At 41.6% G+C, this 24,865-nt stretch overlaps 1 protein-coding gene across 1 annotated transcript; it reads right to left on the bottom strand.

Annotated features, from left to right (window-relative positions):
- On the bottom strand, positions 1-24,859 carry DAPP1 (dual adaptor of phosphotyrosine and 3-phosphoinositides). Its single transcript, XM_010586186.1, has 9 exons — positions 24,766-24,859; positions 15,508-15,630; positions 12,052-12,185; positions 7,032-7,162; positions 4,854-4,901; positions 4,552-4,614; positions 2,627-2,712; positions 1,956-2,043; positions 1-1,489 (listed from the first exon to the last, which is right to left on the bottom strand). Exons 1-9 carry the CDS (start codon positions 24,825-24,827, stop codon positions 1,439-1,441), a joined length of 786 nt encoding a protein of 261 aa, XP_010584488.1. The 5' UTR covers positions 24,828-24,859; the 3' UTR covers positions 1-1,438.
- Positions 24,860-24,865: the final 6 nt, after the last annotated feature.

The raw sequence follows: 24,865 nt of genomic DNA, 5'->3' as shown, positions 1-24,865 counted from the left end.
TCCAAAGCTAGTTTTTCTTTCTTCTTCCAGTGTGTTTTCCCTGCTCTTCTTCAGTCTTCTCACAGTAAAGGATTCTATTGAACACTGACCTGCTGTCTGAGCAATACTAAGCCCTGTGCCACAGCATTTGCATAGTGGGAGAGGATTGTCTACACTGTTTCAGCAGAAACTTGATGGTTACGTGGGGACATGGGGCCCCCCCTCTTTCCCCACCCCTCCAGGAAAAGCAGGATTGCTCAGGGCGTCTTGCAGCTGGGCCTGCAGTGACATCAGGTCAAGATGGTCTTGGAACCCTCCAGCATGTCAAACTTTGCTCCCAAAATGTAACATCTATTTTGACTACAGCACTGAAGTACTGGGCTTCCACTTCTCAACTCTGCAGCGAGCCACAAGGCTCTTACATCTGCGTGAGTCTTCCAAAATACAGATGGAAATTTATATCCAGTTACATAGAAGATGTGTTCTTTTAAATTCGTATTTTGAGTGTACATGGTGCTTTTTTGTGTGCTTAATTCTAAACATAGTTCTGGCCAAAACCTCATTTTGAGTTCTCTGCATGAGGAAAGAATACAAAGTCCAGCCCTTTTTCAAGGGGGACCGTAAGGAGCCCAACTCGTAATGCTGCTAACAATGCTGGTGGCTGCCACAAAGCAAAGCTTTCTGCAGAGCCCTGTCGCCCATCCTTAGGGTCCCGCGGCAGCTCCATCATAGGCACACTGGGAACCAGCTGCCCGTTTCTCATAATTCTAGTTTGTAAACAACCGTGCTTGCATGATGCTGCTCACCAATACCTATAGCTGCTGCTGGAAACAAACATTCACTTGTAGCCATCTCTGCGGTATAAATCTAAACCAAACAAAAACATATTTGACCAGAACTAAGTGCTACTCATCCATCACCTTGAAAAGGGCCTTGAAATATACTCTGGATTGTAATACAGATACTATTTACAAAAATATAATTAACCTCTGTCATTTTTCTTTTGGTTTAGAGCCTAAACAGATAATACAAAAGAAATATTTAATGTTTCCAGAAAGGACTGGTTTTCAGTAACAGGCTCAAGGTTACAGAATATGCTGCGATGGAGCTTGCAATAAATTATGGAGAGTGCTCTGAATAACCACAAAAGTTTTAAACAGTGACTGCTCCTGGGATTAGTTAACAGGTGTTTGAATTAAGTGCATTACAGGCCTACACTGTGCACATCAAACCAACACTCTGATTTTGCAACCGTCTCCACACGTGACAACAGCCCGAGAGCACTCAGCTGTACGAATCCTTTGTGTGCAGAGCTGGATGCAAGCGTCTGCGTGCAGGTATACGGGCACACGCGTGCCTGCTGTAATGGAGACATGTGAAACCGTCCTCTTGTGAGCGATGCCTTCCCCTTGGCAAAGGGGCAATTCCTGCCAATGGAGCAGAAGTACCGGAGGTGCAGCTAGGAACTGAGGGCGGCGTTACGCTGGTCCACTTGCTTCCGTATTTGTGACTAGAACAGAAAGACAATCCATTACTGTTTGTCTGCATGCACATGGATGTGGGTGAGTACGACTAACCCAAATACTGGTATTTAAGGAAGTAACGCTTTCAAGCCTTTACATTGTCTTCTCATTGCTTCCTTCATGACCCAACACATGCGGTCTGTGCTGATGCTCCATATGGTTTACCATCTACACAATGACATCCTTAAAGATGGAAGGAACTTCTTCTTCCTAATGCATATGTCTGTTAAAAGTGCATCCTGAAAATGCTGAAGTGGGTTTGCAGGTGTATACATTATGCAAAAACTACATTTTCTGGTCTAGTTGGGCTGGAAGCCAGAACAAGTACTCCCTTCTGGCAGATACTGAGAACTGTAGCACTTGGGCACTACAATAGTGGGGGGTTTATGATGGTGGTACCACGGGTACTGCTGCCTGAGGCGTACTGCCACATAACACTGCACATCATCTTACCAGTTTCCATCGCAGTATTTTAATCCACTCATCAGCTTCTATTCCAGTTTTCGCACACAGGTAGTACGTCCTTAGCGGGAACACTAAACTGTAAGTAAAAAATTAAACCTATTTCTTAAATTGCTAGAACAACTGGTAGTTCTTCCTAAAACTGAACCCAGCTGGCCTGCACCAACAATTATTTAGACAAAGCAGGGCAGGGCAGGGAGGCCATGCTCCCGTTCAGTCACCAGGAGGGAGGTTAGCCAAGAACAACCGTTTACAGTTTGGGGAGACACTGCCCCAGGCCCATAGGGACAGAAGACCCACATTTGGGCAGAGAAGCAGTTACTGTGTGACCCGTAGCAATGTCTCAACTGGGAACTGGACTATACCTAAGTTCCATGGGTCTGGGTGATGATTATATATGCTTACAGAATTAGGAAAAGAAATGCCCACTACACATAAGCCTACACCTTTCCTCCTCGTCAAGAAAAACCTTTTGCCAGCAGTAACCTGGCAAAGCCATGCGGGACCGACAGAGGCTGGCTGACAGAAACAGACTTGCGAGTTAGAGGAACAGCAGGGTTGCTACTGGCAAGGGAGCTTTCAGAAGTACCCAGTGGTTACATTTCAAAATTCCCTGGCTATTTTGACCTTCCCAGCAAGATAGAGAAAGCACAGCAACTTACCAGAAACAGTTGACTCTCTCCTGGGAGTAGTCAAATTGCACAGCTGAGCATTCAGTTAAGTCAAGTGCCCGAATTGGTTCTGTGGCCTTGAATATAAATGGTTTTAAAATGGAAACACATGAAAACAGAAAATAAGGCTAGCTTGGTTCATTTTCAGTGCATTTAAACCTTTACACGCACACCAGGTCTTTCTAGACATAGGTACAATAGCTGTTAACACCATAAACCCAAACTAGCGGACATAACATCAGTGCTAACATGACATGAATTGAGCTAAATATAAAAAAAAAAAAGGATAGTTCAGATCTAGACAAACAACAGAGGAGATCTCTACTGCAGGAAAGTTTGAGCTAGATGCAGACTGCTGAGGGTTTGGTTGATGCATTATAATGTAACAGATACAGCAGAAAATCCAGTACTACTTCCAGCTAAGGTTTACCAACACAAGGGGATAGTTATAGGTCTTATCAGGCCTAGCCAGCTGTTGGAGATTTAATTAATTCCTAAGTGCTTTAAAAGGATGAAGCTGGGTAGGGAGACATGCAGAAGCAAAGCTAAGGTAGTGCTTGCAGCAGAAGTGATGAGTCTGGCTGTACCAGCAGTGTGTGTACATCTAAGTTTCTTGGGACGGGCCCAGGAGTGGTCAGGTGCAGGGATATAGACTGTGTATAACTGCAACCCATCTCCCTTAAGAGTTTCATTCCCTCTAGGTGTGGGAGTTCTTTGATTTGTTTCAGCATCACACTGTTGAGCACCTTGGAAGAGGCCGCTGAAGTAGAACGGCTTGCTCCCTGCCTGAATGCCCTTAGCTGTTCCCATCATCCTTCATCGGGTGTATGGAGGTGTCTTGCTTTCTAACCCTTCCTTATGTTTTCCTCTGGCTCACTGGCTGTTAGTTACACACTACACTAGCAGACAGCCACTTGTGCTGAGGTATGCTAGCAAATGCCATCCCCAGGGGCCAGCAGCAAGTTGCTCACCTGTAGGTATCTGCAACCCCACAGCAACAGACATGGGAGCTGCTGCCCAGGAGGAGGCCGTATTCCTGACAAAGACACCTTCTTGCCTGGTAAGTCACAAAAGCTACTCAAACATTTGGAGTGCTGCCCTTTGAAATGTTATCCTGGAAATTTAATTCAAGTTGGCTTGAACTGAAATGAAAACTGATGGAAGGCCCTGTAAAAACATAACTGTTCATAAACGGTGATGTTTGGTGAGAAAGGGCAGTTGTGTCTTCTGTTGTGTTCAAATCTGTTAGATGCTTGAAAGAGGGCTTGGCAGAGGTAAACAGTTTGGCTGTGTTTATGAAGGAACCTGAAGTGGAAGTATTGTAAGGGTGGAGAAACTAGAGGTATTTCTTACTTTTACTTAGTTTAAGATAGAAATGGAACAGCAACTGTAAGGACACACTGTTTTTCCCAGATGCAGCAGGTTAATCTATGTCAGAGTGCTAGGAAGGAATACATTTTTAAATTAATCGTTTTCTATGTACACTGTGTGACCACTTGAAATAAATGGATGAAATCAAGGAATGCAAAATATACTACTAATATTTTCAGAAATATTTTAACAGCACCACTGTCTGTTAGGTTGTGTGTCAAATCTACCGATAAAAGCTGTGTTGTGCTGGTAATTTAAAATCCACTGAACAAAGCAACCAAAAAATGCACTGTGAACAACAACTCTGCCTAGTACGTAAGACTGACAGAGCACAGTAAATGTTTTCCAGCTGTAAAACTTACTAACTTTCTCTTGTTGAAGTCATCAGCAAAACTCTGACTTTATTTGAAAGGTCTGACCCCTCTTACAGTGTGGGAAGCTCTAGCTTGGGAAGCTGTGATACAGATGCGAGAAGCCAGAGATATGAGGAGGCCGCAGCTGCCTCTGTTGAGGTTAAAAAAGCAGAACTGGTGTTTGCTACTTACTGTCTGGTCTTTGAAATACTTTAGTTCATTCCTATGCAGTGTAAACCACCTTGTCTTCCAATTCTGAAAGATCAAGAATGGATGGTAATTGTCTTGTGAGAATTTAGTGTAATGCTTCTTAGGAAAGAAAAAACTTTAAAGCTGTTGACTTGCTCTGGTTTACAGTTGTGCTTTGTTGCTGCTCACAACACAAATTGTTCCTCTCTGCAGGGGAATGCAGGTGGAGCTATTTCAGCTCCACTTTGTCTCTAGCTTCTGTGGAAGATTGCAGAGTGGAAGCAAGGAGTAAGAGTTTTCCTTACCTTGACTATTTTGCCTTGTTTTATCAAATATCCTTCTTTTGTACCAAGCTGTGAAGTAACAAGGAAAGGGATCGGTGTTAGAGACTGAGCTCTGCTTCTGTTTCCCACATCCCCCTCTTTGCCTACATCCAGAAGATGGAAGAGCAGCCTGTTCCTGGGGAAACTTCCCGTGGCCACTTGCCCTGTCCTCGCTCCTATGCTCCCCTCACACGGCCAGATCCACCACAAGGGTAAACATGGACCTGTGCTGGCTCTAAAGGCAATCTCTTAGACCGTGCCTCCCTCAGCAGCCTTCTGGCCTGCATCTTTTCAACCAAATGCAGCAAAATAGTTGCAGTTACAGCTTATTTAGTAAAGTTAGATGGTTGCCTCAGAATGTGTTGGAACCAGAAGCACCTGGGGTTTAGCTGACAGTGGAATTATCCACAGAAATTCCTCTTGAAATGCAAGCAGGGGGGAAAAGTGCTGTTTTACTTGGGCATTCTCTTCTCTCAAACAGCCACGTGCTTGAGAGGAAAAACCTGCTACATTAAATGTGTTTATTGAAAAATTGTTTTTTGAACTGTTTCTCTGCTGCCATGAGTGACACTGGGACCTTATGACTTCTCAGATACTGAAACTCTGTGTAGGGACCTAGCTGTGAGACTGCAGACCTCTGAAAAACAAATTCTTGCCAAGTTAATTACTACTTGCTCTTGAAAAAATATTGCCTTTTTATTGGTTGTATGTGGAAGTCAAGTTTCTTTGGAAGTTAAAGTGGAACTCAGCCATAAAGGGTTGGTTGTGAGACACATCAGAAGTGGTTCTTTTATCACCTTCATTAACCCTTATTAATGTAACTCTTCCTCTTTTTCTCAAAAAATATAGTATCTAATTAAAATACTTTCCTCTCTGTTCTGAGCAATACTGTTCTGGAGAAACCACCTGTCTCACTTAGATATGAGTTACTTGGGATTTAAAGTCTCTAATTACTGTCCAAGTGAGTCACAGATGTCACAGCAGGTGCCCCAAAAGGATATGAAGATGTTCTCTTGTTTCTCACACCAGTAAGGAGTAGCTTTTAATACGACACAGCTTTTTACTGTGCTCAAAATTACTATCGGGCTGAAAGGGTGGAGGCTCTTCTGTCATATTGCTCCGTTTCAGGTTTAAGTCTGTGTCAGAATACAGCAAGCTGTCTTCCTGCTTTAAGACAAGGTGATTCTAAAATAATAAAATCCAAGTGTGAAAATGCCAAAACCCCCTTTTGAGTAATGTACCTATCAGGATACAGATACTTTTATTAACTTGGTCGTAATACGCTTCAGTTTGGCATTTCCTTTTCCAAATGTGTCCCTGCCTGTCTTGCACACCTTTGAATATTTTTTTCAAAAGGTCATTTTTTAACTGACTTAGAAAGTCAGAGATGCTCTTTCCTTCCCCCCAGTTAGGAAGGAGGCTGTGTATTGCTAACTGGGCAAAATAATTCTAACAAACAAAGACAACTGCAAAAATAATAAGTGGTAATGAGTTTATGTCTGTCAGGACAACTATCTATCTGTTTCCTGTCATCTAATCCTCATATTCACTGACTGAGAGAAAATGCAGTAAATCCTGTAGCTGTTACTTGGTTTTGCCATTTAGTGTATTCCTCTCCTCACCTGGGGGGGTGGGGGGGAGAGAGCGAGAGAGACTTCCCACTGGCTGGAAAGGTTGTTCAGCAAAACAAGGGCTCACAGTGCAAACTGACATAAGTATTGTTGCGTACTGCCTGATGAGTGTTGTCAGAAAGATGCGAGAAGTGTTGTGTTTGTTGTGTGGTGTGCTTTTTGTTGGTTTGGTTTTTTTTTTAATTCCTGATAATGGTACTGTTAAGATGGCATTCTAAAAGGAATATAACAGGAGAATGAAAACGTTTCATATATTCTTTGTTTGGATGGTCAGACTCACCTAGGTCAGCTGCAGACAGCGCTTTCCCAGTGACAGCATTGAAGGTCTCAATGACAACAATTGTAAAAAGCTTTATGTCATAGGACTGTACTTAGCAAGTCTGTGTTTGTTTTGCCTTGGTCAGCAAAGACTTCCTGTATTTACGAACCCATAAAGGGATGAATTAGTGGCATTATTCCATAGCTCACTCCAGCAACCATACTATACTCGGGCCAGGAGAAGCATCCCTCCCACCTGAACACAACTTACTGAGGGAGCATTTGGAACAAGGTCGCTTTCTGTCCTTCCTGTCTGCATCGCTGTGTGAACTCGGACGGACTCATAAATGGAAGGTTCTTCCACTTCCCGTGGGTAGGGATGCTTCAATACAATTAAGGTTCCTGGAGAGAAAAAGAGCAGGAGTAAGTCATCTGGCAAGACAGTCTTAGAAAATAACTGGCAGTAGCAGCCTGTTTGTGGAATGGTTAACTTTACCTTTTCCTAAAATTAAAAAGGTGTAAGAGCTAATAACCTCCCCAAGATCTCTGCGACACTTCCTGTACGGGGTTTTCCTTGGAAGGGGGCAGGAGTCAGGCCACACCCACATGAGAAAACAATCAGAGGCTATAAATGACTCTCCCATACTGATAAAACTAGACAAATACTTCTAATGTGCATTATCTGAATAGTTTAGACTTTGCGAAGGGTATTTTCTACAAAAATCCGTGCAAACTACAGAGGGGCACTTGCTGCTGGATTCACTTGCCCAGTCTCACTTTCCTGGCTCTGTCATGTTGCTCAGGGTCCTCAATACCTTGGGCATCTGGACCTTGCCTAAATCCATTCCTTCCTCCCTGTACAGTGGGAGTCAATTTATTCTTGCATCTCTGAAAACAAGAGTGAAAACCCTCTTCACTTCTCCTAAGCAGTAGGGAATTAAACCCCTTCTGCAGTGCATGGTAAGTGGCAAAAAATCAAGACAGCAACAGAAAGGACTGCCAGACAACCCTCAAAGGCAGGTGTCTCCTGTCCTGCTTGAACCTTCTTTCCAGTCAGGGAGTAACTAGGTAATACAGAACAAATTGAAACACAGATTTCATAGTTAGAGCTGAAATGCTGACCTACGCGTGACCTACACTTTCACTGCATCCATGAAGATGTGACTACAGACATTATCACACCTGTTTACATGCAACTGTGAAAACTAAATATATGGCACCATTTTAAAACCTTTAAACTTACTAGTGCTTGCAGGGAATCACTTGACTCATTAAATTTCCTTCCTGCACAGGAGGCTGGGCGGGTGGGTAGGCAGGATGCTAAACTAGATATGAGGCCTTAACAGTCGTCCTGGTTTTGCCAACAAGCCATTGTTTTGCTGCGTAAATCACTTCATCTGTCAGTGCTTCAGGTACAGACTTCCTAATAGTAATCCCACATTACCATCGCCTTTAACTGTTTTACCATAGCTCTTTCCAGTTAGTAACATTTTGATTATAGCCATTCTTTGTTCTGCAAATAAGGTTATGTTTATTACATGTTCTCTGCAAAAAGCTCCATTCTCAATAGTGAATCTATTACACCATTCACAACAGTGAAGAACCTCCTTAAAATAGTAACTGCTACACCATCTAATCTCATTCTTTAAAAATAATGTCACAGCATACCAAATGCTGCTCCATTTGCATTTTATGCTGATATTGTCAGCTGTAAAACAAGGAGGGATGCGAGAATTGGTAAGAACTTGGACTTGAAACCTACAGGTGATTGAGTAATTTAAAACTGAAATAAAGCTGAAAGTATATTTTGTAATGGGAAGGGCTACAAAGGGAAGTGGAAAAATCGTATTTGGAGTAACCAACTGAAATCTGTTTGCAGGCACAGAGGGTGTATGCAAATGTGATATATTCAACTTGCAATAGGTGAAAAGTCAAAATCAGTTTCATTCTCTCTGGCCTTGCAGAAAAAAAATGCTTTATCATTTAAAATGAAATTGAGAACTCCTCCATCACCAGTCTACAGAAACTACTCTTAAGCTGTTGCACAGAATCAGACTACCATCATCTGTACACCATGGATAAAGAGCCCTATTGCAGACTGGGAGGACTAGTTTAACATTTTATATAATAATGTTTTCTAGTAAGTTCTCCATGTTTTTTTTTTTCTCCACAAACAATACTTGTACAGAATCATCTGGTAACTGTACAAAAGAACTAGTAAAAGCTGCACTGTAGCAAAATTCTTGTTGCATGTTTGTGCGTGATATCTATTTCTAAGGAAGAATGAAAATTAGTCACGTTGGAAATGTTAGCTTCAAGCAACTGGCTTTTTTGTGTGGGTAATGACTTAATGTGTTTTCAAAATAATTTAGGTAAAAACTGATAAAAAAAGCAAACAGGTAAGAATAACATGTTGAGCTTGTCACTTTGAATAGACAGAAATATAGAAATATGATAGTATATTACTTTAACCTTGTTACTGAATAGATTCAGCTTGCCTGTTCAATTAACCATCTCACAGAACACAGTAGCCCCTATTTCGCTTTAGTTATCTGTAGTTCTGAAGGAAGCGTACACATTACGCTGCAGAAATATAGATGCGAGTCCATGTAGCAATTTGGAGTGGCAAATGAAGCTGCAGTAAGACAAGGTTTGTTGGGCTTGAAGCACAAACCTGCAGCTGTCTCCCAGTACAAAAGAACCACTGCACTCCATAGACCAGTTTGCAGGGGTACAGGCCTGTGTGTTTAAGTACTGATCAAAGAGAGTCTGGTGTGCCTCTTCACACACAAAACTAGCTCCACTGAGACAAAACTTAAGTGGAAGATAGTGGAAACCATTACATGTTCTATCTCGTGGGTCTCCATCTTATAAAATCCTGTCTGTAAGCAAGGAGGAGACGAAAAATGCTATCATACTATCTTCCTTCACTCTCTCATTCCTGATCTCACAGTGTTTCTATAGGAAATTGCTTGCAAGTATAACAAGTAATAAGAAAAACTGGTCCAACTGCTTTCTACTAATGCCTGAGCCAAAGGTCACTTGCTGCTTTTGACTGAAAGGAAATGTGGCCTAAGAAATCAGACTTTGTTGCTGGCCCTTCTGCCAACCCGCTGTGTGACCCTGTGTTGGGCCAGTTGTTCTGCCATGCTGACACTTGGCTTAGAGTGGGCTCTGATGAGCCCCTACCCCCTTTTTGGTATAATTCGGTTACCACCCAGAAGACCTTTGACACCTGTATCTGAAGGAATATTGCCTGAGTGCTAACTGTCTCTTCCTCTCTACTGCAATCCATGGTAAGGTAGGGTGGAAGGTTTCTTGATCTGATGTTCAAATGGCTTTTCTTATTCTGTAGCACATCCAACTTAAAGAGGTTTCATAGAGCCAGCAGAATTCAATTAGGGAGCTTTAAGGTGACAAGTGAGCCCATCATTCAGCAGTGTTGATCCCGTCCACAGAGATCACATAACACCAATGCCTTGATTACTAATGTCTGTAACACATGCAGTGAAGGAATGGGAAATACATTTTATAGATTAACTGGAATCTTTACAGCATCAGGCCTGTGGGTGTGTATCTGATTTCACAGGAAAAACAGCTTACTGAACAAAAGATACATGTAGGACCTCTGTGTTTGAAACATTGTCCTGGTTTCAGGTGGGATAGAGTTAATTTTCTTTCTAGTAGATGGTATAGTGTTATGTCTTGGATTCAGTATGAGAAGAGTGTTGATAACACACTGGTGTTTTCAGTTGTTGCTAAGTAGTGTTTAGACTATAGTCAAGGATTTTCCAGCTTCTCGTGCCCAGCCAGCAAGAAAGGCTGGAGGGGCACAAGAAGTTGGGAGGGGACACAGCCAGGACAGCTGACCCAAAGTGGCCAAAGGGGTATTCCATACCATGTGACATCATGCCCAGTATAGAAACTGGGGGGAGTTGGCCTCGGGGCGGGAGGGCGGGGGGGGAGGGAATTGCTGCTCGGGAACTAACTGGGCACTGGTCAGCAAGTGGTGAGCAATTGCATTGTGCATCACTTGTTTTGTATATTCCAATCCTTTTACTGTCATTTTATTATTGTAATTATTATCATTTATAGTTTCTTCCTTTCTGTTCTATTAAACTGTTCTTATCTCAACCCATGAGTTTTACCATTTTCCTTCCGATTCTCTCCCCCATGCCACTGGCGGAGGGGGGGAAAGTGAGTAAGCAGCTGCTTGGTGCTTAGTTGCTGGCTGGGGTTAAACCACGACAACACTTAAAAACCCACAACTTAAAAAGAGAATGCTTTGAAAGATAAAAGCACCATGTTGAGTGTACCGCTGCATTTTTCTTGGGGGGGAGGGGGGGATGGCAAAGCAACCCTTGAATTTAATGCTTGTGTTACAAGAGCATTGGTGCGTATTTAGTGTGTGACATACTACGGTTATTGCATGTGTTAACTATTGTTTAACTGGTCACTTGCATATATAATTAGTACTACTCTGAGTTATTTGCATACACTTTCTATACAGGATACTGAAGTTTTTGGCACTAACTTGTACTGACATACCTTCAACTCTTGCATTTGAAGCTAAACCTAAAACTGGCACTATCATGACAGTTTGCATCTGTTTCTCCAGGGATTCTGGCCTGGTGGTATTCAACTCACTCGTATGAATCAACTTTATTCTTTTGACTTTTAATTCAGGTAGCATGTTGGCTGATAAAGAAGCCTGTGCTTTTTCTCTTTCTTATAAACAAGACAAATCACTGTGCTGGCAGATGGCATCAGCAGGTTGATCCACTGTAGACAGAAAGGGAGAGGTAATACAGGGTACATTTCCTACAGGAAAGAGGTACATATATCACTGTAGACTTCTTTCTTGGATGAAGAATAGGGGAGCTAAACAATTTCAAGTCCCTTTTCCATTTATTCTTATTGCATGATTTCAACTTCATAGATGAACACATATTTCCTCACTAAACACCCTGCTTTGGTTTTGCCCTTTTTGAGAAGGTTCTGCTCCTCCCAGGACATGCATATCTCGAAACGCTTCCTTCTCTCTCTGAGAAATCAAAAGGAGTTCATGCCCCTGGTTAGCAAAAACCCAGTAAGCTTACATGTAGTTTCTTCAGAGTACTTGAAAGAGTTTTTTAAAAGGAACATCTTAGATACTTGAGGCTAATACAAATGTGAATTTCTGAAGAGGAACACTGCAGCAGTAGATCTACCCGATAACACATCGGAAGCTCCTTTTACTCGTGTGAAGCATGACTACAAATGTGTTCATACAAACATATGGCTCTTCTTACCTGTTTCACTTCCAATTAAAGGCTGATTTGCAAAATGCATGACTAATTCCTTCAAGCTAGAAAATTCATTAAATCCAAATTTGAATGAAGTTCCTGTATGTTCAACGTGGAAGTGTTTCACAGAATCTTTTCCCCTAAAATAAAAAGGGAAAATTTGTCAAGGCATAAATGCCAAAGGCATTTGGCATGTACGACCCTTAAATAGCAGCTTCTACTACAGGAAATCTGGCCCAGATCACAGGCTGACAATTGCTGTCCTAGCAGTAGTACTACTGCCATTACTGTCCCTCACCGATACTCAACACTTCTGAGACTCAGATTTATTAAGAAAAATCTAATTGCTGTTTTACAAATATGAGATGAGGAAAGCCTAGAAAGGGCAAGTTAAATTAATTCTTGCGGCAATCATTATAAGGCTTATAAACGAGGTTTCCAGCCTTCTGGCTAAGCAGGATGATATCCCTTCACTTACTAGGCTTTAGTCTTGGTAGTGTACCTGTATTATTCAGTATATGTCTTACTTTTCAGGTAACATCCCAATCGCATTGAAGATGTCTTCCGTTTTTCCTTCAAAAATAGGCTGCCTCCTTTTTTGCACCTAAACAGGGGTTTAATAACCTAACTTTAGATACCTAAGGCTTTAAAATTTGTCTGCTTTGTCTCTGTACTCAGGCGAACGGCTCCTCTATGGTGGGCACTGTCAAATATGAACCAGGGTCCTTTGTCAGGGAAGTTACAGCACTTGTTTATGAAAGCTGATGGTATTTAGAGAAGTGTGCAAGGCCTCACTTCCTGGACAGGCAATTATTTTGACTTCAGAAGTCAGTGAAGCATTTAGTGCAAGTATCTCTCCTGTGAAAAAGTTACTTCTGTTTATGTTACTAGCATCCAAAATAGTCCAGAGACAACTTTGTCTCAGGAAAAATGTGTGTAGCAAATATACTGAAAATATGGTGAAGAAAGGGATTTATAGTGTCTTTTCCATTGTTTATTGCCACTTCCACAGGAGATTTTAATATCAAACAGGTATTTAAACAAATATTTATCTTTGAACAGTACTCGTAATATTGTAGAACGTGCCTCTATTGACATCCTGCATGTTTTGCGCTACAGTCAGCTGAGACACAATGCGCGCAAACCAAGTCCAGATGCCCTACAACAGAAAATAGCTGCTGTGACTCCACTGCAATGACAGGGTTTTCATCTTTTCATTTAATTTCACAAGAAATACAATGTTGCAATTAGAGCAACTTCTACTCTATTTCCTAGTTCCTTTTTGAAGTTGGCTAATTTACTGGGGGAAAGGATTTCAGGCAATGTGTGATCTCTCTGCTTAGAGCCGGCAATAAAAACATCAAGGAATGTCTGTGCCTTGTTTCCTTTTAAAACAAACTATAATAATGACTGAAGTTCCTTGTGAGGCAGAAGCAGAAAGTAAAGTAAAAGCTATAGAAGACATTTTAGGAGAGAAAGAAAATGATAGCTAGAATTGCTAAAATTATCCTTTCTATAAAAATGTATGAGAACAAAATGGAATTACTTATTCTAAAATTCAGTTTTAATATTAGTAAAAAAAAAAGGAAAGGAAAACTTAAGAGTTAAACAAACCTTAGAAAAATATTAAAACATTTTAAAATCAAAATCGGTATTTCAGGGGAGCTGTACCACCAAAAAACTAATGTAACAGAATAAAAGATCAGACTCCAGATTGGGATATTCAGTTCATATGGAAATGCAGTATGTAACTCTTGTTCCTACATGGAGAGCTGAACAAGAGATGGGAATTGACCTGAAGTAAACTTCTCTAGGTCTTCTAAGGCTAGAATTTGTTAAGGCAGCAAATTTATTTTCATTAACTAACACTTTTGCTTGTGTTTCTTATTAAAAGAACAGCTAATTGAATTTTATTTTATTACAGTAAGTTGTTTCCTGAGTGCCCTTTAAAACTAGCATCAAGATATGTTTTTTAAAAATTGTCTGAGGTAGATTACCTCAAATAATGTTTAGTTACATTTTAAAGTAAAAAAAAAATTAATCAGCAAGACAATGATTCATTTAAAATTACTTTTTTTTTAAGCAAAGCTTTACTTATAATATTCTTATATATATACTTATAAATTCTTTTTCCCAAGACTCACACTCAATTAGTCATTGCTACTCTGTATACTCATTTTGCAACATCACCTTCAGATCTGTCAGGCACCCACCAAAGCTCCTTGTATAAATGGCTGTCTATAGTGGTAATGACTTCAGCAGTGTATGTATACACACACTTGCTCCTGGGTCTTCTGTCAGAGATAAGTGAGCAATTTGTATTTGCCTTTTATACCTCTGGGGAATAGGGTATGTACAAATTGCACTCTCCTCAGTTTCCAAGTGACTACACTTCCAAATTGTAACAGCTCCTGGTACTGAATATGCAGAAAGTCACAATTTCAAGGGCATATGCTGTGTTCCTGTCTATTAGGGTTGTGAATAACTAGCATCATTATACTGATCAAAGTGACTTTAACTTAAAAAGTTACTGCAATTCAGCTGAGCTGTGGTGACTAATTGTTCAGAGGCTCAGTTTGAGGCAGAAATGAGCTTGAATGCACTAGCTTAAAATTTCACTGTAGAGGCTTAATATATCATACAGTTGCTAAAGGCTAAGAACGTATTTAGGGTTGGTTACCTCCACTCAGCTGACATGCAGGGACTACCTTGTCTGTCTAATGCATATGACTTTCATGTTGCCTTTCTGAAATATTGTGGCTTCTCTGCTTCTTGGGAGAGTGGAAGGTCTTTAAAAGTGATTCAGTAGTGAAGTACCCAGGCCAGGCTACCTGTGCTCTGTATTGGCTGTCCCCTGAACCGATGTAAAATTGCTGTCATTTTGATGACTTCAAGGGCCTGACGTCTGTCACTTGTGAAATACTGTTCAAATCAGTTACGCATTACTGGCTAAGACTGAGTCAGCCCAGAACGGAGGAGTAAAACCATCCAGTTAAACACTAGATTGTCCCTCAAAGATGATGGTTCCTATACGGTGATCCAGAAACTGGTGAAGTTAGCGCCTATTAACTGGTATATTTACTACTACCCTCATCAGAAAACTCTTCTACTCCCACCAGCTGTTTTTTAAACTCTTGTAACTGCCATACAGATTTTTATCATGCAGACTGAAAGTCTACAGCCAAACCATGGAATGATGTTTTTTACCAATAAGATTAATTCATAGTTTGGAAAAATGACAGCAATTTTCAAATCCAATCAAAATATTTTTTTTCTTCTAACAAAATATCATTCAGCAGGATTACACCATTAGCAATATATATTAAAATAGTTTGAGCCCTAGGAAAAAATCTGCAGGTCATCTCAATGCATGAGACATGTAAACAAACATGGGAGTAAGTGAAGATTTTTAAACTGCTAGCTGTGCGGCATTAGATAAATTCACTTCTGTCCATACTCTACCTTACAGAGAGGGAGTACAAATCTTCCCTTTCATTACTCTTCCTCAAGAGATAGCTTCCATCCTGCCCGTTGGAAAGCAGCAGTGCTTCTGCTGCATGCCGGGTAAGATTATCATGATACCACCTGGGAAGACACAAGGGGTTAAAGCATCATTCATGCAGCTCTTAACTGACACCTGCTGCATTATGGAGCCCAGTTAGAGAAAGAGGAAGGCAACCAACACTGCTACAATTTTGAGTTACCATCCTTCCCACAGGCACACACAGGTTACACAGAACTGTGCCCCTTTCAGCAGCCTCCTTTTGACATGCTCAGAAAACTATTTTTTGTTAACTACAAAGTTGTGTACAAACAGCTGATAGTTTGCTGAATCTAAAAAACCCTGCAAATTCTACTTGCATGAGCAACAAATTACCCAGATCTATGCTGGTAAGGGGAAAGCAATTTTGGGGGGTATGCTGGATCCTTTGTCTATTTTCAGAATCTGTACTTCCTGATGCTTTGGTACACTTCCTCTTTTGGGGCAAGCAGGCCCCAAACTCCTCCCAGACTCTGTATTTCCCATAACTCAGTTCACCTGCACTGCTAAGATCTGCAGTTAAACACATCTGCCTAAGCTTAAAATTTTCGTTTGAAGCATAACCTTTTTGGAAGAAGGAACAGAGGCAGGGACCAAAATTAACTTGACAGAATTTGAAGTGAAAATTTAGGAAACCTCACCATTGTTGCTGCTCGGCCATATGTGGTCTGAGCAATGCAGGAAAACATCTAAATGCCTGCTTCATTTAACTTCAGTTAAAACTAACCTCATTAATTTTTTTATATGAAGAATTCCACAAGGAATCCACATAAACAAATCCTGCAAGGAAGATCATGAAATGTTTACGGCTTCGTTTCCATCCAGAGTGATTCACAATAGAAACACCTGATCTTTCAATAGAAAAGGATCTCATTAGAAATGATCCTGAGACTGAACACAAAAAAGAGCCGCAGCTAAAAAAGGCTGGAGTGCCAATCCTGTAAGAGATGCTGTGTGCAGATATTAAGGATAGTTATATACACACACCAGAACCTCTGGTGCAGAAGGAGGTGGGGATACTGTACTCAGCTCTACAGGGAGCAAGCTTCTCCCCTTTTCTTTATGTGGAGTGGTGCCAAGTCTACTTCTCTTTCCTTTAAACTGTGTGTGCCTGTAATATTGGGGTCAAAGTCCATTACTGTTTCAGCCAGAGAAAGACAGTTTGACTGAAAGCAGAAGTGTGATCACAGCACGTTCCAGCATTTATATCATGGCAGTCTTCAAACTGAAACGAGGTGTAACTGTACACTTGTTCTCCTTATCTGTTCGCTGCAAGTTGCCACTAAACTTGGCATCTCACACAAAGTTGTAACTCTGAATTTAGACGGCTGCCTATTTGAAAGGCCAGCTGGCTGATAAATTACTTTGTAAGAGACTCCAGACTGTTAACCCTGTGGAAGACAAGATCCATTTGAAACTCAATACAGGCAGGGTATTGCTGCTTTAGCTCTAGAACGTGCTCTGTGGACTATCTACACAGCAGAATAAAATAATGAATATTTAAAGATCAAAGTGCCATCCTCTGAAACACCTGTTAGCCAAAATCCGCTTTGGGATTAACTGCCCAAGTAAGTAACAGTCAAAGGTCAGATCTGTCCTTATGTGATGAGGATCGTATCAGCATGCATACTTGGCTGGACCTACAGCTGAGAAGACAACACTGTGTTTTGGATGGAATTTCATAACACTATTTCTCTCACTTCTGTGCAAAAGAAACATACATTGAGAAAATCTGTAAGTGTCCATTTTCATAAGGGGGCATATTCAGTTTGTGGTTGCTCATAAGTGCACTGTTACCTTATTTCCAAAAAGCCTTTTACTAAGAATTTAAAATAGAAGTCACTTAAGTTTAAAAAATGTTTTAAATCTACTCCCTCTTTACACATGAAGGCCAGTGACTAATGAAATTTTACCACTATGCCAAAAAAAAACCCCAAAAACCCAACAACAAAACCCCACCCACTTAATTGGGAAAATAATGTTGCTTTAAAGTGCAATTTTAAATCTTTGCTGACAAGGCTGCACCACTCTTCTTGCCTAAATATGCTGACTCAGACAAAAATCCCTCAAATGTTACCGTGTTCCTCTTGCTCAGCTTAAAAAGTAGAAGTGGATGTGACACAATAATACAGATCTTAGAGCCAAAATGACTGTGTTATACATAGTTATGTCTTTTCTCCTCTTGACTGCCACATATGGTTCAATGAGTAACAGCTGTCAGGTTGGTTACTTCAATATTCCACTGTGAAAATGGTCACTCAAAATTTGTTCCAATTGCATGAACACAGGTAAAATTTAAAAATACTGTAGAAAATTTAGCAGTTGCACACAGATCACCAGGAAGGTAAATAAATACGCTCCTGTGCAAATAGTCTGCTCTCCCAGTCAAGCCTGCCTGATGACACAGACACAGGTAAACAAGACTAAAAAGAAACCCAAACAGCCCTGTGGTTAGACACTACTGGATACACTTCACTTGAACTTAAGCATTTGTCAGGGGGCAATCCTTCTATTTATCTTGTTTAGAAAAAATCTTTTAGGCAGTTCTATGAAATTTGTGGGTAAACCAAGGTGGGAGTCATGGCTCATTCAGCAAGACACTAAAGGGCAGTCACCTTTAGCTTAAGTTTTGGTTGTTTTCCAATTGATACCTGGGGGAGGAAACTGTTGATAGAAAACATAATGCTGTACCTACTTTCCTGCCTTCTTAAAATAAGAAATTAAGGAAATCAAAAGGCTTTACAAACACCCATCTGTTTGAAGCCCCTAGCAAGTCCTTCAAAATCCTGATTTGTCTTAACTCTTTCATTTTGAACCATGGTGCATATCTTGCATATTGGGCTGTTTCTGAAGGTCCTTCCAAGTCACCTTTATTCGACCTAACTTACAGAGCCTTGTATTCACTACAAAAAAAATCCAGAAATATGCCCTGTACTTTGACGCTTGTCAGACTGAAAATCACCAGTAGTGTAGAAATTGCCTGGGGTTCCTGATTCAGATTGCTCTGAAGAAACACAAGTAGATAGATAGAGGAAAGTCCTTTCCTGCTTCAGAGCCACTTCGGCTGGGTGCCCTTGGCCTTGCACACCCTCCTGTCTCACAATGCATGCATACATACTTCTGGGAGGTTTTTCTTTTCTAATTATTTCATTTCTCCCATAAAAAATCCTGTATGCTCCCCCTTTTTGGGTTCCTTATCACTGACTTGACTAGCAATCTCAGTTTCAGAGTTTATAATTGCTGTCATTTATCCATTCTTGTTACTTTAACTTTGTCCTAAACTACATTAAATCTCTTTATCCCATACTTGTAAGCATGTTTGCATTGTCAGCTTGTGTTGTTGAAGGACCATGCTATTCGTTCTGTTCTTTGGAGTGGAAGAGTCTGCTGGGCCCATGAAAACACGTCCTAAGATGGGCATGCAGCCCTAGTGAGATTACCTTTGTTTTGCTTCTTTTTGGAAAATAAAGCATTTTCAGAAATCAGCCTGCTCTTTAGATGAGATTGCATTGGTGAAAGCATAGGAACGCTTTTACTGACATTGCTGTTAAGAGAAGGAGGAGAAAGAAATGAGACACACAGTGCCCCAGAGAACCAAAACTCATCAGAGCACACAGCCTTGCCCTAAGGATCTGCCCACCCAGTCACCAGTGGGGTTCCCCCATGGGGTAAGCTGGTGACTGCCACAGTACAAGCCATGTCTATGCTGGCCAGCCATACCACTGCAGCTATGCTAATCATCACAACTCCAGAACAGGACACATTCGTGTTAAAATATCTTCTTTCATTAAGATCTCCATGTGGTTAATGCAGTGACTAGACCTCCCTACACAGCGGTGATGATCAAGAACATGTTACAGCAATGTTTGGGGTGGGAAATTCCCTCTTCAGGTAAGAACATCATCCTCAAAATGTTCATTTGTTCTCTTCTTTAACAAGCCAAGACGTTTCAAAGAAAAATGTTAATGAAACTTCATTTCTATGTCTCCTGCAGATCAGACAGCCCTTAGGTATGGCATCTGTCATTTCTGATAATGCTGTTGACAAAGAAACCATATGGATATTTTGCAAAACATTTCTACCTGTGTAAATAGAGGCTGGTGAATAAACCTGTAGCTGGCATCAGGTGGATGAACTTTTTAACAATACCGGAATACACAAAGAACACAAACATCCATGGTTAACCCAGGGATGAATGTTGAGTGACTTGGATAATTCTCTTCTCAGCCATATCTACATGCAAACTGTGTAACACCCAGTAGAAACACTCGCTTTTCTTCCTCATAAAAATGAAAGATAGCTAGCGCCAGAAGAGAGCACAGCTAGAAGTTCTGCCATTTGTTTTTAGTGTCTGGAGTGATAACTCTGAGGTACAGCCAGCTATCAGATAAATGCAGTAGGCAGAGGTCACGCTTATTTTTTGTGTCTTTATAAGATTATGTTCTTAGATAGTTATAGCCTGGATAGAGTTAGAAACTGTGTGCATGTCTGGCTTGCTTTTGTAAAGAGTCAGGCAATTCGAAGTTCCTTCTCTGAAGCAGCAAGGAGATTCTCAGTATTCAGCTGGGTGATCTCTTTGCTCCCTTCCCAGAAGCTCCCTCCCCTACTGCAGAAAGTGCAATATTGCTTGTGCTCCCTGGTGCGTGACTGTCCCCATGGAAAGCACCTCAGCTGCCAGAGCTGCAGCAGCCCAGCAGAAACGCAGCAAATCTAATTCATCTCTCGTCCACCTCTGAAAGGGAACAGAGATCCACATTAGGGAGAGATGGTCCAGATGTGCTCTCAGTAGGACTTCAATATTACTCAGAGCAGTTATTTACCCTGAGGTTGGGGGGTTTTGTGGTGGTAGATGTTGGCAGGTTTTGCACCTTTTTTTCATATTAAAAAAATATGTTCTACCACAATGAATTGAATTTTCTTACACTTTGAAACTATAGACTAGCCTCAAAGATGTATTCCCATTCTTAAAGGAGTAGTACACTGTACTGCTCAATGGAGTGAGCGGGAAAGCACTGACTTATCTCCTTTGGCTGGATGCAATGCTTTTCACGTGCCTGTACTCAAAAAATGACTCTACAAAATAGCCCCACTAGTTCTTTATTCTCTGCATGCTGAATTTCAGGTCAGATCTGTCAAGGTTTGTTGTGGGAGTTTTTTTGGCACACGAGTTGACAGAGCTCTAGAGAACCTACAAAAGGGTGAGAATGCTAAGATAGAAGTTATAGGTGGCCTACAACCAAAATTGGTATTCATTAGACATCCTTTCAATGTGTCACACTGAAACACTCAATCACACACCTATGTAAAGTACTTTTTTGGAATACAAGGCTGTCATTTCATAGAAAAAATAATTTAAAAATAGAAATATGGCAAAGTAACATCAGTGTATCCAGCCTTAAAGTTCATGTCTTCTAACTGCAGGCTTTCACTAGTTCAGCTTCTGCTTTTCACTTCCATTTTCTCACCCCCTTCTCAACTGGCTTTGTTCTGATTTTTACCGATTTCTTTTGCCCGCTTTCTAGCTGTTGTAATTTTACCCGTGTTTACATTAGAAATATAGATGAAGTAAAAAGATTCTTATGACCCTTTGCCCTGTCCCAGTCATGAGAGTTCCTCAATTCTCCAATTTTATCATCTGATCTAGGCCTGTGATCTAATTTCTCTTCTCTTACTAAAACTAAGCATGCAGCGTCTCATTCAGTCTTACCAAATACCATCTGTCACGGTATTGTCAAACCTGGAGCTGGAGGAACATAAAAGCTGTGCTGCAAGGGATGACAAAGAGCGCTTGGACTGCAAAAGGAAAAAGGTTACAAAAACTTGTTTCCTCTTGTCCCATTCCTTTCACCTCCAAAAGACAATGTCGCCAAAGCTATGCTATGTTGGGACGGAAGTTGTGTTACCAGACCAACCTGTAATTACTTGGATGACAAGATATTCCACATTCTCATCTCTTGCGCAAATAACATGAACTGCAATGGGGAATTCCCAAAACTCACATTATACATGATCGGCTACAGGAGTTTCATGCCGCAGTGTGCAGGCTGTGCTTTTAGCAATAACAGCAATAAATCCAATTGGGAAAAGGGTTGACTCCAGAAATAGCCAAAGAAACCTTCAAAGAAGAATCATGATGTCAGTTTCCTTCCCCTTTAAGCCAGCATACTTATGTGTCTGTTGACAAACTTAAGTGCTCCCTTTTAAATATTTTGGTAGATTTAGGGAAGAAGTTAATGAATGAGGTAACCTGTTTTTAACAACATGTTATGATTTTGATCTACCTTTTCATTAGGCATTAGTTCCACCTATAAAACATTGAGAATGGAGCTGATGGTGATCTGAATTTTCACTTTGAACTTTTGGTTGTTTGACCACCCAAACTCTCCAAATAAATATAAGCCACCTCAGACTGAATGAAGTAGTTAAAAAAAAAAAAAAAAAAAAAAAGAACAAACCCATCACTTTTGCTTTCTTTTGTTGTGAGGTAAAAGGTCAAAAAGTTCATCTTTACAAATACTGAGCCTCTGGAGAAAAACAATCCAATCTGATAAACAGCTGTAGATATGTCTAGATCTTTCAGAGACTGTGATTGTCCCTGATGATAATTGGGATTCTTAAATCTTATTTCTTGATTTTTTTTTTTTTTTTGACAGAGGGGATACCTCTAGAGCAGAGGTAAAATAAAGGTGGGGTTTGTATATATTACTTTTTTGTTCCTCTTCTCCCTCATTCCTGCCTTGCTCTCACCAGCTCTGATATTCTTAGTGTAAATACAGGAGCATTAATCCAGAACAGCCCAGCAAATACCAGGTCCTCCAAAACTAGCAGACAGTTAGACAGGTTTTATGCTGTACACCCATCTACATTGCTGTCAACTTTCCACTCTGATGACCAGTTAAGCCAGTAAACTATGAGAATATCCTGGTACCCAATGTCCTTTCTCTTAAAAGTAAAGAAAAAATGCTTCCCATTACACACTTCTTCAAACCTTTAACAACTTCGATTTTTTCACAGTAAAGCAGAAGCTCTAAAATAACCTGCTTCAAATTCCTCTCCCCAAAGGTACGTGACTGTCAAATGAGCTGCTCCTCATTTGAATGACCCTTGTCTCTGCTGGTCTTTACTATGGTAATGACATATACTCCTCACCAGAATCAGGTCTCAGTTGTGCTAGATACTATGTTGGGTCTAAGGGGAACTCGGCACTGTGATAGCACCAGGGACTAAGTTTAGGGTAAAAAAAACATTGCAGTGGCTGAGAATTTAATGTTATGGTCTGGAGAGTGACACACTCTCTTCTCACAGATGAAAAAGTATTGACATTAAGATATCTTTTAGACTCTGCTACCAGAATGTTTGGTGTATGAGGACTTCTTTTTCTTCTTCAGAAAAAAAAGCAAAAAAAGGTGGCTTTAGTACTAGCTGGAAAAAGGGCTTTGTTTAATGATTTTAAGGGCATCTTTGCTTGGCATTGCTTATTCACCTTTAGTGCATTTAACTCAACTCACTGCCCTGAAGGAGATGCTTTAGTGTTTTGTGGTGGGGTGAAAAGTTTAGGTTTTCCATTGAAGTAGAAATAAAATAAAGAAGGTACAGCTTTAAAAATGCGTATTTGTAGTCTTTCCTTCTCACTGGTACCACATCGAGCTGCAGTCCTTCAAGATCATCTGTGAGGACTAACTCCTTGCCAATCAGCAAGGCTGTTTATAAGCACAGGTTACTGGCATAAATCAACTCAGGCCATATAGTCTAAATGATTAAAAGTCTGGCAATTGGGAATCATGCTTCCCACAGCAGCTGCAATTCTTTTTCTTTTTTTTTTCTTCTTTCTTCTCACTCCCCTCCCCCCTGTAGATACGTTTTTAGGATGAGCGTAATCTTACAGATGTAAAGGAAAAGTATGTAATGGCCACTGTGGGTACCATTACAAAGTGACTTCACTTCGTATTTGTTAGATGCTTCAGTAACAGGCACTTAATTAACATGGGAAAATATCAGCAGTGTGGAGATACGAATTCCAAGTCTCTTTGCTGCCCTCCAATTTCTTCACTAAGTGAATTAATCGCAAAAAAACCCCTCATGATTTGGTGCTTATCTATAAGTACCCAGGAAGCAAAAAACCTACTTTTTTCATCTATTATTTTTGAATGCAGAAGTGACATCAGAGCCTTTTTGCTTTTCCAGTATCTTCACTGGCCTTTCTTCTGCTTTGTCCCCCCTTCGCTTTGCTGCCACTGACCTTTCCCACCCTGGCCTCCCTGTGCCCACCTGTGCTGCTCCTCCAGCCCGCGTTTCTTGTCACACACAGCCATGCTGCCTGTGGAAAAAGTAACCCAAGCCTTCCTCCCGCAAAACGCAAAACTGACTGACAGTCAAAATGGGCGAGTCACACTTGACAGAGAGTGAAGTCTGTTGCAAGCTTTGGCTTTCCTTTATGCTCCTTGGGTTTGTTTTGCTTTTGAGTGAGGGCGACGGTCCTCCTAATGGCTGCGAACTGCCCGCTGCTCCCGAAGCCCGAGGCACCCCGGGGAAGCCTGCTGCCTCCCAGGGCCCGGCAAGGAGAGGCTGGCATGGCAGCTGGGATGGCAGCCCTCTGGGCCAGGGCCCAGGCCAAGCTACGAGGAGATGGCCGAAGGGACGGCGCAGCTCTGCAGCCAGGGAGGACAGGCAGCTCTGAGGACAAGCTCTGGGCTTGGTGATCCCCTGAGGTGCCGGTAAGCGACACTGCGCAACCGGGACTCTTCCCGACGGAGGAGGTTTCAACACCGCAGAGATTCTCTGAGGGAAGCTGTAGCCACCTGCCTGCCTCTAACTCCCCGCTATATTTGAAAGGCTTGCCTGCGCTCTAGTTTTTCTAACTATTATTTATTTCTCCCACTCACCTGCGGCACGCCAGTATTCTCTGTACACGGGAGCCTGCCGCCCTCTCAAACCCGCCAGAGGGACGAGGCGCTGGACTCCTCTGAGGCGCTGCACGCCACGCACGGAGCCCTTCGGCGGGCTCGTTAGAACAAACTCCGCTTTACGTTATTGCCCGCTTCATTACCACATGCAGCAGCAAGAACCAGCAGCTCCCACCCTGCCAGCTCCCGTCGGGTGGCCCGGCACCACCCCAGGGCCGCCATTTCGCGCGGGGACCCCCGCGCCCCTCAGCCGGCGCCGCCCCGAGCGCCGCTTACCCGAGCGCCTCCAGCTCCTCGTCCAGCGGCGCGGGGGGACGCGGCTCCCGGCGCTGGGTCATCGTCCCGCCGGGGGACGACGGCTGCCCGCGGCCGCCTC

Source organism: Haliaeetus leucocephalus, unplaced genomic scaffold (assembly GCF_000737465.1).
Source record: "Haliaeetus leucocephalus isolate CR32 unplaced genomic scaffold, Haliaeetus_leucocephalus-4.0 Scaffold140, whole genome shotgun sequence".
Lineage (NCBI taxonomy): Eukaryota > Metazoa > Chordata > Aves > Accipitriformes > Accipitridae > Haliaeetus > Haliaeetus leucocephalus.
This window is presented reverse-complemented; position numbering and strand designations above follow the sequence as displayed.

Coding starts and splice junctions, on each gene's coding strand:
- DAPP1 (XM_010586186.1), bottom strand. CDS start 24,827: ATGACCCAGCGCCGGGAGCCGCGTCCCCCCGCGCCGCTGGACGAGGAG. Junction 12,186..15,507: donor TTGTACTCCCTCTCTGTAAG/GTAGAGTATGGA, acceptor TTTTTATTTTAG/GGGAAAAGATTCTGTGAAAC. Junction 7,163..12,051: donor TTTAATTGGAAGTGAAACAG/GTAAGAAGAGCC, acceptor TTTTCTCTCCAG/GAACCTTAATTGTATTGAAG.